Below are 14,770 nucleotides of genomic sequence, written 5' to 3'. Positions count from 1 at the left end.
TGAGTACTTGCTAGATACAGATCCCTATACTAAGTAGACATTAAAATTCACAGCCACTCATAACAAACTGGAAAAGCTAAGAGATGTAGCCAAGCCATTCAAACTAGAAAGTGATAGAGCCAGGATTTGAATCCAGGGAGCTTCAAGAAGAAACCCCAATGCATTTTCGTACCTTTTGCTACACAACATAAGCAAACCAAAATGGTAGCATCCATTCAGGTGCAGCTACAGCACTTGAACACCAGGACAGTCTTGAGCTAAACCACAGAGGATGTTTCTTGTTGATGAGAGTCATTTCTGAGCCCCAAAGAGTCAGTGGGAAGAGAAAACATGGCCCCCCTGCTTTCTTTCTCTTATTTCCCATGGCTAGAATATATGCAGTGTCCCAGGCTGCAGAGAAATCCTGATGATCCCTGGCAGCTCAAACACCACATTTGCCAGCACATCACCCTGCTGAATTCACCCATTCTGCTGCTGTTGTAGTCTCACAAATTAGGGCACCCAAGTGAAAGGATGACTCTGATTTAGGATTAGAAAAGCCTGCAACCTTCCCCAGCCCTCTGGGCATTATGAGAGAGTGACCCAGAAAATCGAATGCAGAGAAGTGTCCCGAAATATAGGAGTCTTGTTTGAGGTGTAGCAGAATCTATTAGCTTGAGAAATTGGTCTGGAAATCTTATTAAAAGAGACAAATCATTCCACATTCTCTCCAAACTGAAGATATTGGGGGTAATAGGCTTTCCCTGATACCTTGGATCCATGCACCTTGTGTCAGGATCACAGCCAAACTCTAGGAACGCTAAATTCAGTGCAGGTGATAAAGGCAATTATTTTTTTTAATGGGCAGTTCTGATTAATTCTGGTTTTTCTGACCAACCATAGACTTATTTGTACCAGTCTCTCATTACTGTGAAGGTTGCAAGGCGGAAGAGCCAATGGCAAAGAGAAATGAAGTTCAAATTGTGGATTTGTCATTATTGCACAGCTCAGCAGATGGTTGTCCAGCCATGGAGGCCCGTGACCAGCGCCCGACCACACACACACACACACACACACACACACACACACACACACACACTCAGAGCTCCTTTCTCACTATGCTTGGTTAACCCCCAGTGGAGACGCCAGGAAAGCAAGGCATCATTGCGTTCTGAAGCTTAACCTTGCATACTTATGCTATTTATGAGGGGTGATAAGAATCCTTCAAATTTATATATGATAGCTATTACTATTATTATTTTTGTTGAGCACTGATGGATTCAATAACGGTATGAATCACTGGAATTTAGTAAATGCTTATTCCATGCCTGGCACTGTGGTAAGGGCTTTATTTACATGAATTATGTCCTTTATCCTCAGAATAACCCTATAAAGTAGGGGTTGCCACACTTTTTCTGTAAAGAGCCAGATAGGAAATATTTCAGGTTTTGCACGCTATATGGTCTTTGTTAAAACTACCCAACTCTGTGGGTGATGCATGAAAGCAATTGTGGACAATACATAAATGAATAAGTGTAGCTGTGTTTCAGCAAAGCTTTATATGCAAAAATAGGCAGCTGGCTGGGTTGGTTTGTGGGCAATAGTATGCCAACTGCTGCTATAAGGTGAATATTCCTAAGCTAGAACTTGGGGTTTCCACAGCTAAGAAGGTGGGAGACATGAGTTTCCATCTCCTACATCCTTCCTGCTCGCTGCTCTTCCCTTCTAATTCTAGTTCTGGAGGAAGGAGAGAATGAAGATATTTTCACATGTGACTTCTCAGGGTGAGATGGCTGTTCTTCGGCCACAAAGTGGAGAGCAAGCACCCCCTTCGATGAAAACCCTGCATCTGTAGGGGGTGGGTCACTTCTGTCCATCTAGCCCCCTATTTGCAAGCCTGGGGTAGCCTGAACCAGACCCCCCGAGGAGAGACTCAATCCCAAACTGCTCTCAAAAGCCTCGGTGGGTCTTTCTTTGTGAATCTTGGCTATATCTTCAGGGCAACCCCCAGATGGAGGGTCTAACACATGGCCTCTTTGTTCATGTTGGGGTGGTCCCCAGCGAGCCTGCAGCCCCAATCTTGTCTCTCCTCTGTACCCCAGCAATGGGACCTGTAGACCTAGGCAGGATCCATCTCTGTGCCCCTTGGGAACCAGGAACTGGAGGGAGCATGCCTTGCTCCTCTCTGCAGCCACACACCCCACCCCCCACCTCAACATTCTCTCCTCAACTAAAGTTATCCAGTGGCTTAACAGAGACAAAGATACAAGAAACAAGGTATCCATCTTCTTCTTCTTCTTCTTTTTTTTTTTTTTGAGATGGTGTCTTGCTCTGTTTCCCAGGCTGGAGTGCAGTGGCATGATCTCGACCCACTGCAACCTCTGCCCCCTGGGTTCAAGCGATTCTCCTGCCTCAACCTCCTGAGTAGCTGGGATTACAGGTGCCCACCGCCATGCCTGGCTAATTTTTATATGTTTAGTAGAGATGGGTTTCACCATCTTGGCCAAGCTGGTCTCAAACTCCTGACCTCATGATCCACCCACCTTGGCCTCCCAAAGTGCTGGGATTACAGGCGTGAGCCACCGCACCCAGCCTCCATCTCTTCTTCTCAATGACCCCTGAAGCTTAAAGAATAATTTATGGCCAGATGCAGTGGCTCACACCTGTAATCCCAGCACTTTTGGAGGCCAAGGTGGGTGGATCACAAGGTCAGGAGATCAAGACCATCCTGGCTAACACGGTGAAGCTCTGTCTCTACTAAAAATACCAAAAAAAATAAATAAATAAATAAATAGCCGGGTGTGATGGCACGTGCCTGTAGTCACAACTACTTGGGAGGCTGAAGCAGGAGAATCACTTGAACCCAGGAGGCAGAGGTTGCAGCAAGCCAAGATCACACCACTGCACTCCCGCCTAGGTAACAGAGTGAGACTCCGTCTCAAAAATAATAATAATTATAATGATTTTATACTAGGTGTTCTCAGTCTCTGCACTATGGATATTTGGGGCCACATAACTCTCAGGGGGAGCTAATCTGTGCACTGCAGGATGTTGAGTAGCATCGTCTCCTCTACTCACTAAATGCCCAAAGCAACCCCCAGGTGTGACAATCAAAATGTCTTCAGACATTGCCAGATGCCCTCTGGGAAACAAAACAGTCTCAGACTGAGAACCACTGTCTTAAACAGAAGGTCAATCACTGCCTTTTGCTCTCAGCTGTAGGTTCTAATTTCCAATTCCAGATAAATAGAAAAAATCATAGGCAAGATCTGTCAGCACCATGTGACATTAACTTTTGGTGCAAAGTAAGCATAATTATCCCCACTTTACCTATGAGAAAACTGAGGCCTGGGCTGCACAGCTAGTGAGCACCTGAGCCCAGATTTGGACCCAAGGCCGCCTGAGGTCAAACCCATATATATATATTTTGAGATGGAGTCTCACTCTGTCGCCCAGGCTGGAGTGCAGTGGCACCATCTCAGCTCACTGCAAGCTCCGCCTCCCGAAACCCCTATATTTTTTAAACTACTTCTGATCTGATCATGAATGAACACTATGAAGGTTTTCCTGGAATGAGGAAGAGCGTGCGATGATTTGCGTGGTGAAAAGAAAACTAGATGGTACTTGCCCTTTCTTTAGCATGTTCAATCTAATCCTGACAGCGGGGCTTAGAGGTAGATGTTATTCTCCCCATTTTACAGATGAGGGAACTCAGGTTAAGCAAACCTAACAAATGGTTTGAAATCAACATAGCAAAGATTTGTAAGCCCAGTGTTTCTGTGCTCAAAGCCTTGATATTTCAACACCAGAAAAAGTGGGTGGCTGCTCCCTAAAGGGGAAACTGAGTCTAATTTCCTACATAATACTCTACCTTTCTGGCCAATGTGTCCTTCCAGCCATAAAAAAAGCTTGGTGATGGCTGGGCACAGTGGCTCTCACCTATAATCCTAACACTCTGGGAGGCTGGAACGGGTGGATCACCTGAGGTCAGGAGTCCAAGACTAGCCTGGCCAACATGGCAAAACCCCATCTTTACTAAAAATAGCCAGGCATGGTGGCAGGTGCCTATAATCCCAGCTACTTGGGAGGCTGAGGCAGGAGAATCACTTGAACCTGGGAGGCAGAGGTTGCAGTGAGCCAAGATCGTGCCACTGCACTCCAGGCTGGGCAACAAGAGTGATGCTCCATCTCAAAATAAAAAAAAAAAAAAAAAAAGAAAGAAAAGAAAAGCTTGTTGATAAATGAGACTTTGATACCTGCCCCCTGCCTTTGACCTCCTTCTGTGACCTCTTTCCTTATCTCAGTTCTGTATGCAGTACTGGCCTGAGAAGACCTCTGGGTGCTATGGGCCCATCCAGGTGGAGTTCGTCTCCGCAGACATCGATGAGGACATCATCCACAGAATATTCCGCATCTGTAACATGGCCCGGGTAAGTACACGGCCACCATTGCTTGCTGAGCCCCTCCTCCCCAAGACAGATGGAGGCTGCCGAGAGAGGATCCCGCTGAGCCAGCCAAGAGTCTGTGTTGTGCTCTCCTGATAATTTCTTCCTTGAGGAAGTGATGCCTGTGCTGATTCCGGCTCCAGACTCAGCAATGACTCCAACACATAGAGATGCAACGAGCGACATCCAGCCTGCCATCTGCCTGTTTCCTGACACACTTGCTGCCGTGTAGACAAAACTTCTTAGACATTAGCTCTTCCCCACTGTGTCTCTGTACTGGCATGAGTTGATGCAGCCTTTGATTGGATCCCATAAGCTTTGGGCCAGGCACTGCCAACACCTAGATGAAAAGTGATTACTTACTTCCATGAGAATATTCACTGGCTGAGCAGAGTAGTGGGTGGGAGGGGCAGATTAGCAATCTATGAAATGGTTGCTAACTAATGCAGCTTTGGTCACTACTTGGGGCCCAGGATGAAAGGAGCTCAGCACCTCCCCTGCCCCCCAGCTCAGAGTTCACTGTCTACTGAGAAAGTGAGACATGTTCTGCCACGTGAGCCTCAGGGAGAAAGAACTCTGCCCAACAGAGTCAGGGAAGGCTTTCCTAAAGAAAGGGACATTTAAATTGGGTTTTGAAGGCTGAGCAGGAGTTTTCCAGGTACAAAAGGGGTTCAGGGCAGTCACGGCAAGAGAGTCTGTGTGCACGAAGGAATAGAAGTAGTCCTGGGGACTCTCCCCATGAGGACATGGCTTAGATCCCGTTTGGTCTGTCTTCCAACATGATGCTGCAGTCCCCAGGGTATCTGCAAGGTGTGTGTACCCAAGCATCCCCAGCAGAACAGCCCTAACAGCCTCTCTGTTCTCAGCCACAGGATGGTTATCGTATAGTCCAGCACCTCCAGTACATTGGCTGGCCTGCCTACCGGGACACGCCCCCCTCCAAGCGCTCTCTGCTCAAAGTGGTCCGACGACTGGAGAAGTGGCAGGAGCAGTATGACGGGAGGGAGGGACGTACTGTGGTCCACTGCCTGTGAGTACTAGGGAGGTGTCACCAGGGCAATAGGGTGGTGGGTGATAGAGCATCCTTGCAGATGCTGCTGGCCACATACCCCAGTCCTAGGCAGGCCTGGCTATACCGCAACTCAACATCCCTCAAAGGCTAGTGGCAGTGCATTCAAAGGAATTACGATCCTTTAATGGAACGGGGCTGCCAATTTGTTGTCCTGAACTAATATATGACATATTACTGATGCAAAACCTGGTGGTCTTTCCACAAACATGAGAGGAGGTTGGCAGACCATGTTCCAATGCTCGCAATAATGAGATGAGCCCCATTCTCCAATAAGAGGCAATGATATGCCCTGCTAGTCACAAGAAAACCCAGGACAAAGTGGGTTCCACTGACCAGAACCTCCTTTGTTATTTCCTGAGGAAGAAGAAGAAGGAGAGAAAAGGGAAGGTGTTGATTATGAGAGCTTAATTTAATCCAGACATTTTAAATGAATCACCTCTATCCATTTGTGAGGTAGATAATTATCATTTTGTAGTGAGAAAACTGAGGTGCAGGCAGGGTAAGGTAATCAGGAATCAAGGGTGGGGATATGGCTTGCGTTCCCTGGCCTCTAAGCTAATGCGCCATTGATTAACCCACACTGTCTCTAAGTAAACCAAAGGACTTGTGTACTATGCCTGCTTCTCTACAATGGGCTTAGAGGGATCATAGGACAAAAAGAGCATGAGGGAAAGGCACTGCCCTGAGGGGCTGATAGATGGATGTGAAGGACCCTGGGAACACTATTGTGCAGGGGCACAGTGAGCTCCAGACCAGCTGTGTTTATACCCCCATTGCTGGGGTGAACTGGAGACTTTACCTCCTGTCTTCGAATGGACATTGTCCAGTCTAATGAATTCTGGTGTCATTACGCTGGGTGGAGGTCAGGACCTCGAGAGGACAGTGGCTGACAAGCTGTGCAACATCAAGAAAATCACTGAATTTTATAAGCCTCAGTTTCCTCATCTGTTCAGTGGGTATGTGGAATTAGACAATCTTCAGACCCTATAGTGCTTTGGCGTGAAATAGAAAGTAAACACACTTTATCTGCCAACATAGAGACCAAGAATGTCATGGTAGCAAATATGCAAATGTAAATGTAATTACTTAAAAGAGCAAGTGTCACAGAATCTATCCTAGGAATATAGAGTGACCACAGAGGATTCTACAAAGTCTCACACCCAAAACAAATCTGCAGCCATAACAGCTATGTGTGAAATATTTGATTCGCACTCTTCAACGATGAATCTTAGAACTTCAGATTCTTAGAACTTCAACGATTTGAGGAAAAGTCATTGAGAAGGCCTCTCTCTTTAAAAATGTTATGTTAAAGGAAATTTGAACGAAGGTCTTCTCTTTCTTACAACAAATATTTCTGGAGCTAGTGGAGGCACGGATAACATCTGACTGATCTCAGAATTGAGGTCAGTCTTTTCAAAACCAGCTAATTATTCTCCCTCTCAAACAGGTGGTGCATGCACATGTTAGGAAAGTCAAAGAGCTTAAAGGAGGTTAAACACACAGATACATAGAGATGCACACACAGAGCTTCAGGGCCACCACCTGCAGCAAAAATTCCTTTCCAGAGGAAGCAAACCTCAGGCTAGAGTTCAGGAAGATGCTGTGTGGTGTCCCAAGTCAGGCTGATGGGTGACATCAGCCAAGCCCAGCTGGCTCTGCCCACATCCCAGAAACTAGCAGCTGGTTTCCTGCCAGCTAATACCTGCTGCCTCCAGATGCCCAGATGCCTCCTACACATTCAGGTGACCTTACCTTAGCACCCATCTTTCAGGGTCTCACACCACCAGGCCCTAAGACCCTGTGTCTACTCACCTCTTCCTTTTGGACGCTGTTATTCTTGCTTCAGAAATGATAGAACCTTCTTTCATAGGAGACCTTACTCTCTCTCTCTCTCTCATGTTTGTTTTTTAGCCTGCTTTTTTTTTTTTTTTTTTGCACTGATGTCTTTTTATCTATGTCCTTTCCAGCCAAGGTGGCCAGCAGTTTGAGCCAAAGGAAGGTACAGGGGCATTCTTCTACCAACAGGGACCTTGGTTTCCTCGAGGGCCACAGACACCAAAACAGACCCTGAAATGCAGGCACCAGTCAGTGAATGGAAAGCGACTCTCTGTACTTGAAACATCTGGTCACTGCGTATCCTGTAGATAAAACATCTGGGAGATTGACTGAGTGCCTTAGTTTCCGTCCAGATGTTCTTTAGACACAGACCATTACATGAAATCATTAGTTGCTCTTGGCAACACGCCCAGCAGTTCTGAATCAGGCATATTCCTACAGGGACTCTCTGTAAAGAGTTTGAAGGGTGTTTCCATGAAGATGACTTATGGAGTTTCAGAAAGGAGTAACAGAGACATAGTTCTGCCACCAACCCTCTATCCCTAGACTCAAGATCAGTAGCATCTTGCTTAAACCAAAGTGTACAGTAGAGACCTGTCATTTTAAGATAAAGCCTATCAGGCCCAGTTCCTCCCTCCAAGTTCCTACCTCCAAGCTTGGGCTGGCTGACCCTAGGCTAACAGAGCATTGCTGTCCTTAGTGGAGGATGGGAAGAACTAGTAGGAAAATCACTTGGAAATTTTCATTGTCTTTATTGGATGTTTAAGTGGACGCAGAGCATTCTTTTGGACATGGATGCAAGCATCAGCAAGGATGCAGGTGTCACATGTACAAAGACACAGTACCATCCTGCCCTTGGGGTTTGGGTGAGTGTGCCCTGAGTGACTGTAACATGCTCATAGAAACAAGAAAACATCAAGCTAATTGAACTCTCAAAGGTCATCTAGTCCAACCCCTTCATTATACAAGTGGGGAACTTGGGGCCCAGACAAAGGAAGTGACTTGCCCAAGGTCAAAGCAAGTTAATGGCACAGATGGGACTCAAACCATAAGTCATGGCTCAGGCTAAAGCCTTCACCATTGCCTTGTCTTACATCTGCCCAGGCAGCTGATCCCTACTCCTACTGATGTAGCTTTAGAATCATCAGGTGCCTGGAAGGGACCTAGGAACATGGCTCACCTCTTTGCTCTGTGTTTAGAAATGGGGGCGGCCGTAGTGGAACCTTCTGTGCCATCTGCAGTGTGTGTGAGATGATCCAGCAGCAAAACATCATTGACGTGTTCCACATCGTGAAAACACTGCGTAACAACAAATCCAACATGGTGGAGACCCTGGTGAGTATCCCAAGGACTGTTCTCCAACAGCCAGGGCTGACTAGTTCCCTTGACCTGGAGAAAATGACATCAAATAGTAACATCACTCAACACCTGGCTAATTGTATACCTGCATTCTGTGCCCTTGGTATGCACTGTTGTCTGCCCTGTGTCTTCCCCTTCCAACCTCCCCAACTTTTCTTTCTTGCAGGAAAATCCAATTACTAATCCTGGTACACCTACTTTGCTTCACTTTCTGCCCATTCCTTAAGACAGTGTCATTAATTCAGGCTTAAAGGAAAGGATTCTGGATTAGTAGAATGTGAAGTATGTTTTCAATTCAGTCCAATTATATTCCAATTAATTTATGCTAATTTTTACAATAGAGAGCATTTACAGTAGAGAGCACTATGGAGGGAAGTGTGGTAAAGAGAGTGTGCGGGCAGAGCCCCAGATGATAAGACCTGGTACCATGGTGGACCACTGCACCATGCACGAGGAGCTTTAATATAAGTCTTTAAACCTACTCGAATAGTGGTCTTAGTCAAAGTGAGGCCCTATTAACGTGTGGGTCACAGACCAGCAGCAGCATCATTATCTGGAAGCTTGTTAGAAATGCAGAGTCTTGAGCCCCGCTCCAGATTTACTGAATCAGAATGTGCATTTTAAAAAGATTTCTGGCTGCCTTGTATGCACGTTACAGTTTGAGAAGCCCTGTTGTACAAAACAGTAAAAAAGAAAGTGAATGATGCCAGCTGGGCATTCGAGGAAGCTTGGGTAGAAGCAGGCATCAAGCAGAATTTTGAAGGATGTCAAGATATGGGTAATTTTGAGTTGAAATAATATGGATGCAGATAAAGTTTTCTCCAAAATCTGTATCTCTAAACTAAATGCATTTTCCCTTTCCTTTTTCATCTCTCTCTTGTCTCCTCTTCTCCCTCTCTGCCTCTCCTCCTCTCCGCCTCTCAGGAACAGTATAAATTTGTATACGAAGTGGCACTGGAATATTTAAGCTCCTTTTAGCTCAATGGGATGGGGAACCTGCCAGAGTCCAGAGGCTGCTGCGACCAAGCCCCCTTTTGTGTGAATGGCAGCAACTGGGCTCAGGGGCTCCGAGGTGGTGGCACCCTGCCTGACTCCAAGGAAAAGACTGGTGGCCCTGTGTTCCACGGGGGGCTCTGCACCTTCTGAGGGGTCTCCTGTTGCTGTGGGAGATGCTGCTCCAAAAGGCCCAGGCTTCCTTTTCAACCTAACCAGCCACAGCCAAGGGCCCAAGCAGAAGTACACCCACAAGCAAGGCCTTGAATTTCTGGCTCCCAGACCTCCTGCTTTTGTTCTGAGTTTGTGGATCTCGTGGCAAGCCAACTGTGCAGGTGCTGGGGAGTGGGAGGCTCCCCTGCCCTCCTTCTCCTTAGGAGTGGAGGAGATGTGTGTTCTGCTCCTCTATGTCATGGAAAAGATTGAGGCTCTTGGGGGTCACTGCTCTGCTGCCCCCTGCAACCTCCTTCAGGGGCCTCTGGCACCAGACATTTGCAGTCTGGACCAGTGTGACCTTACGATGTTCCCTAGGCCACAAGAGAGGCCCCCCATCCTTACACCTAACCTGCATGGGGCTTGGCCCACAACCATTCTGTACCCCTTCCCCAGCCTGGGCCTTGACCGTCCAGCATTCACTGGCCGGCCAGCTGTGTCCACAGCAGTCTTTGATAAAGGTGTTCTTTGCTTTTTTGTGTGGTCAGTGGGAGGGGGCGGAACTGCAGGGAACTTCTCTGTTCCTCCTTGTCTTTGTAAAAAGGGACTACCTCCCTGGGGCAGGGCTTGGGCTGACCTGTAGGATGTAACCCCTGTGTTTCTTTGGTGGTAGCTTTCTTTGGAAGAGACAAACAAGATAAGATTTGATTATTTTCCAAAGTGTATGTGAAAAGAAACTTGCTTTTGGAGGGTGTAAAATCTTAGTCTCTTATGTCAAAAAGAAGGGGGCGGGGGAGTTTGAGTGTGTACCTCTAAGACAAATCTCTCGGGCCTTTTATTTTTTCCTGGCAATGTCCTTAAAAGCTCCCACCCTGGGACAGCATGCCACTGAGCAAGGAGAGATGGGTGAGCCTGAAGATGGTCCCTTTGGTTTCTGGGGTAAATAGAGCACCAGCTTTGTGCATAATTTGGATCTCCAAATTTGAACTCCTTCCTAAAGAAACCCAGCAGCCACCTTGAAAAAGGCCATTGCGGAGCCCATTATACTTTGATTTAAAACAGGCCAAGAGAATCAGGCCTGGAGATCTAGGGTCTTGTCCCAAGTGTGAGTGAGTCAGTGAGAGGGAACCAACATTTGCTAAGTCTCTACTGTATGCCAGGGATCATGCTTGGCACTTTCCATAGGACATTTCACACAGTCCTTAGAACCCCCAGGAGAGAGCTACTGACTTGTTATCAATCATCTCCATTTGATCATCTCCTCCAATGAGGAAACCCAGGCACCTTCCTCAGTAATGAAATCCTGGGTTCCAAAGGGGCAGGTAATGGCAATGAGACTTCTCCGTGCTGTTTTCTTCATCTTCTCTAAGCCAAGCAATTATTTTATGGAGGGAAAATAAGGCCAGAAACTTCTGAGCAGATAACTCCACAAATGGAAATTTAGTACTTTCTTCCTGACGCCAGTTCTTCTGGGAAGCCCAGAATTTCAGATATATTTTAGTAACACATTCCCAGCTCCCCAGGAAAGCCAGTCTCATCCAATTTCTTAGTCAGTAAAAACAATTCCCTGTTCCCTCAGGCTATGAAGGGACCAGCCAGGGACGCTCTCGACCGTGATCTCTAGCCAGTGCTTAGGCCCAATATCTGACAGCCTCAGGTGGGCTGGGACCTAGGAAACTCCATCTTGAAGGCTGGTCTAGCCCCAGACAGGGCATGAGGGGCAGAGAATTCAAAAAGGTACAGCTTTGGCCCTCAAGAGCCCACTGTATGCTGGGGAAATGGAACCATGGTGCAGTAATGTGGAGTGGATGAGTGTTCCATGAGCCTAGGAGCAAGAAAGCCTCTTCGGCCTAGGGCTTCCTGGAGAAGGGGACATCCATTCCTGCTGGGTCTTAACAAGCAGAAAAAGGAAAAAAAGGAAACTCAGGCAAAGGGATCCATATGTGCAATGGCAAAGAAATGTGAAAAGGCATTGGGAGCAGTCTGGGGGAGGCCAGCCCAGTGCGGGCACAGCACAACACGGGGAGCAGCAGAGATGAGCCAGGGTCCAGGAGACAGATGCCCATCGCGAGTGCAGACTTTGTCCTATTGGCAACAAGGAGTCCACGGAGCTTTAGAGAGATGCATTCAGCTTCGTGTTGGCAAAGACTCCTTCTGGGCCAATGGGGCTGCCTCTTTTCCTTTCATCAGACACTGTGAAAACATTCCCTTAAGCGTGTACTTTTTAATATCACATCTATTTGTCTGTCTGCTCATTGTTTTGTTGCTGGAACTAAATATGCAGTGGATCATGAGACTCAGATTCTATGAAAAAACCCAGGGTCTCTGCTTTACCACGGAGCAGGGTCACCAACCCAGATCTCCAGGCCCATGAGGATGGAACATGAAAGGAGCCCACAAAAGTTGCTTCCATTGGCATGGGCTCTGGAGCTATCCAGAAGTCCAGGGACACCAGACTTAATCAAGGAAGGTCTGTCACTTTGGAGGTTCAAAAGGAAGTGCCTCAAAGCAAAGGCAAGCAAAGGAACCCCACGATGAACTTGCTCGTTTCCTTTGATGAGCCTCTCCCCAGGTGTATTTCAGCAGACCCCGGGGACCCACCCCCACTGGGCCTGCTGGCCTCCCTCGGCTCCAGCCCAATGCCCCAGCTGGCCTTCCCCAGCCTGCAAGGAGCCTGTAGCATGGCAAATCCGCCTGCTGTATGCTATTTTCTTAGATCTTGGTACATCCAGACAGGATGAGGGTGGAGGGAGAGCTATTTAACACAAATCCTAAGATTTTTTTCTGCTCAGGAAGGGGTGAAATAGCTGGCAGATACAAAAGACAGTGGCTTTTATCATTTTAAATGGTAGGAATTTAAAGTGTGACTTCAGGGAGAAACAAACTCGTAAAAAAAAAAAAAAAAAAAAAAAAAAAAAACTCAGGCCATGGTGGGGTAACACAGCAAGGGCCAGTGATGATTTCCCCTAGCTCATCCCCTTGTTTTCCCACAACCCAACCATTCTCCAAAGAAAGCAGGGCAGTGAATAGGTCTTAGGCCAGTGCACACAGGAAGAAATTGAGGCTTATGGATGGGGATGACTTCACTAAGATCCCATGGGACAAGGATGTGGCAAGGCTTGGATGAGATGGGGCACCAGTGCCCAGGAATTTGAACATTTTCCTTTACCCAGGAAATCTCCGGAGCCAACACCACCACCCCCAGGGGGTCTCCCCACCCCACCCCATTTACAGGGTGAGCTCAGCCTGTCATGAGCAGAGGAAAATATTATTAATGCTCTCTGAGTCTTTACGACAGGAGCTCTTACCTCATAGATGTGGACTCTCTTTGGGGAAGATGCAAGTAAGTAATGAGAAGCCCAGAACTTTCTCCACCTGTGTGTGTTTATGGCCTAAATAGCTTCAGGATGTATCTTAGCTGCACTCCAACATTGCATCCTTTCGGGGGTGAAGAATCTGGGCCAACCAGGGGCCCTTGGGCCTCTAGAAGGCCACAGTAGGCCTCTCTTTGTGGGAATGGAAGGGGACAGCTTGCTTTTAGTGCTGGCCCTGTCTGTGGGTGTGGCCTGCAAAGGAACCAACAGACCCTATGCTGGGGACTCTAACATGTGAGCTCATTAAATTCTTCCAGCATTCTAAAGAAGGGTTTGTGATTGTCACCATTTTACTGATGAGGAAACTAAGGCTCCTAGGGGAGAAATCACTTGCCCACAGTTCCATAGCTAGTGAGTGAATGAATCAGGATTTAAACCGGTTTTTTCTCACTACAGAGACAATATTTTTCCACCATTGTATCTCACATTTTTCCCAGGAGGTTACCCATAACAGAAGAGACTAGAGTGGAACAGATACGTCAGTGGATAAAGCTCAAAGCAAACAACAGTAAGCTTAAAATTCTTTCATAGTCTCATGTTTTACTTTCACAATTCATGCAAAATTTGCATTCCACTTTCTGATTTAACCTGGTTGGTTTTAATATGACTCTATGAATATTTCAAAAAAAATGTGCTGTGTTCCTCATGTTGTTCTGTTCACCCCACTATGACGGACCCTAGGTCAGCTGGTCTTGAGCTTGACCCCAGAATTGACTCTAGGAGCAGTGACCCTGCTGCCTCCCAAAGCCAATTATAGGCTCAAGATCAAGACCAATTGACCTTCTCTTAGGCAGCTCCTTTGGTGTGTGGGTGCTCTGACCTCACTGTTCATGAGGGGACCTCAACTAAGGCATCTTCCAGTTGGGTGCTGGAAGGAACCCATTAACTCACACTAGAATGATGAGGATTTGCTCATCTGGCATGGAGAAGGATGAGCCCACAAAACCCTAAAGGGAAAGGAGAAGCTGGACACAGCTGTACTCAGCAGATTCCTGAATGCTAGGCTGGAAAGTGGTGCCTGTTGTCCAAGTGGAGTCACATGGTTACTAATGTGGGCAAGTCTGAGGACACACTTCATGAGCAGCTGGGGTCTGGAAGGCTCCTCACTGTACCCTAGCCACACATACTTACTGGGTGCCCACAGCACCTAGCACCTTGGAGGGGGCACTATTAGGAAACCGAGATTACTATGGCACAATTAATTCCTGGGTAAGGCATGAGGTTGTGGTGGACAGAGCTCAGTCTTTAGTTTGAATGAAAACATACATACATGAAAAACATACATGAAAAGAGGACCCTCATCAACATGAGAAGGGGTAGATTTGGAGCACTTTAGGCAGGAAAACAGGAACGCAAGGCCAGGAAACTGGAACCCAGTGAATACTCAGAACCGAGGATGCAGATGACTTATTTAGCAAAGTGGTCACTTCTATGACATAGCTGGACAAAGAATGGGTAACAGCTTGCCAGAGCCACTTGGAACAAGGGCAAATCTCAGTGTCTGGGGCAAAAGATGATGCATTTCCCTCTGACCCATCATGTTTATTCATCCTCCACTC

General features: G+C 47.1%; 1 protein-coding gene across 12 annotated transcripts in view; it reads left to right on the top strand.

Moving 5' to 3' along the window:
- Positions 1–9,702, top strand: part of PTPRT (protein tyrosine phosphatase receptor type T) — a 1,135,643-nt gene extending 1,125,941 nt beyond the window's left edge. For all 12 annotated transcript variants that reach the window (XM_054467368.1, XM_054467370.1, XM_063659593.1 and 9 more), the window contains 4 exons: positions 4,284–4,409; positions 5,291–5,454; positions 8,532–8,667; positions 9,616–9,702. In XM_054467368.1, coding sequence (XP_054323343.1) covers positions 4,284–4,409; positions 5,291–5,454; positions 8,532–8,667; positions 9,616–9,669 — 480 coding nt within the window. In that variant the 3' untranslated portion in view covers positions 9,670–9,702. The remainder of the gene's footprint in view (positions 1–4,283; positions 4,410–5,290; positions 5,455–8,531; positions 8,668–9,615) is intronic.
- The last annotated feature ends 5,068 nt before the right edge of the window (positions 9,703–14,770 follow it).

Source organism: Pongo pygmaeus, chromosome 21, assembly GCF_028885625.2.
Source record: "Pongo pygmaeus isolate AG05252 chromosome 21, NHGRI_mPonPyg2-v2.0_pri, whole genome shotgun sequence".
NCBI lineage: Eukaryota > Metazoa > Chordata > Mammalia > Primates > Hominidae > Pongo > Pongo pygmaeus.
This window is presented reverse-complemented; position numbering and strand designations above follow the sequence as displayed.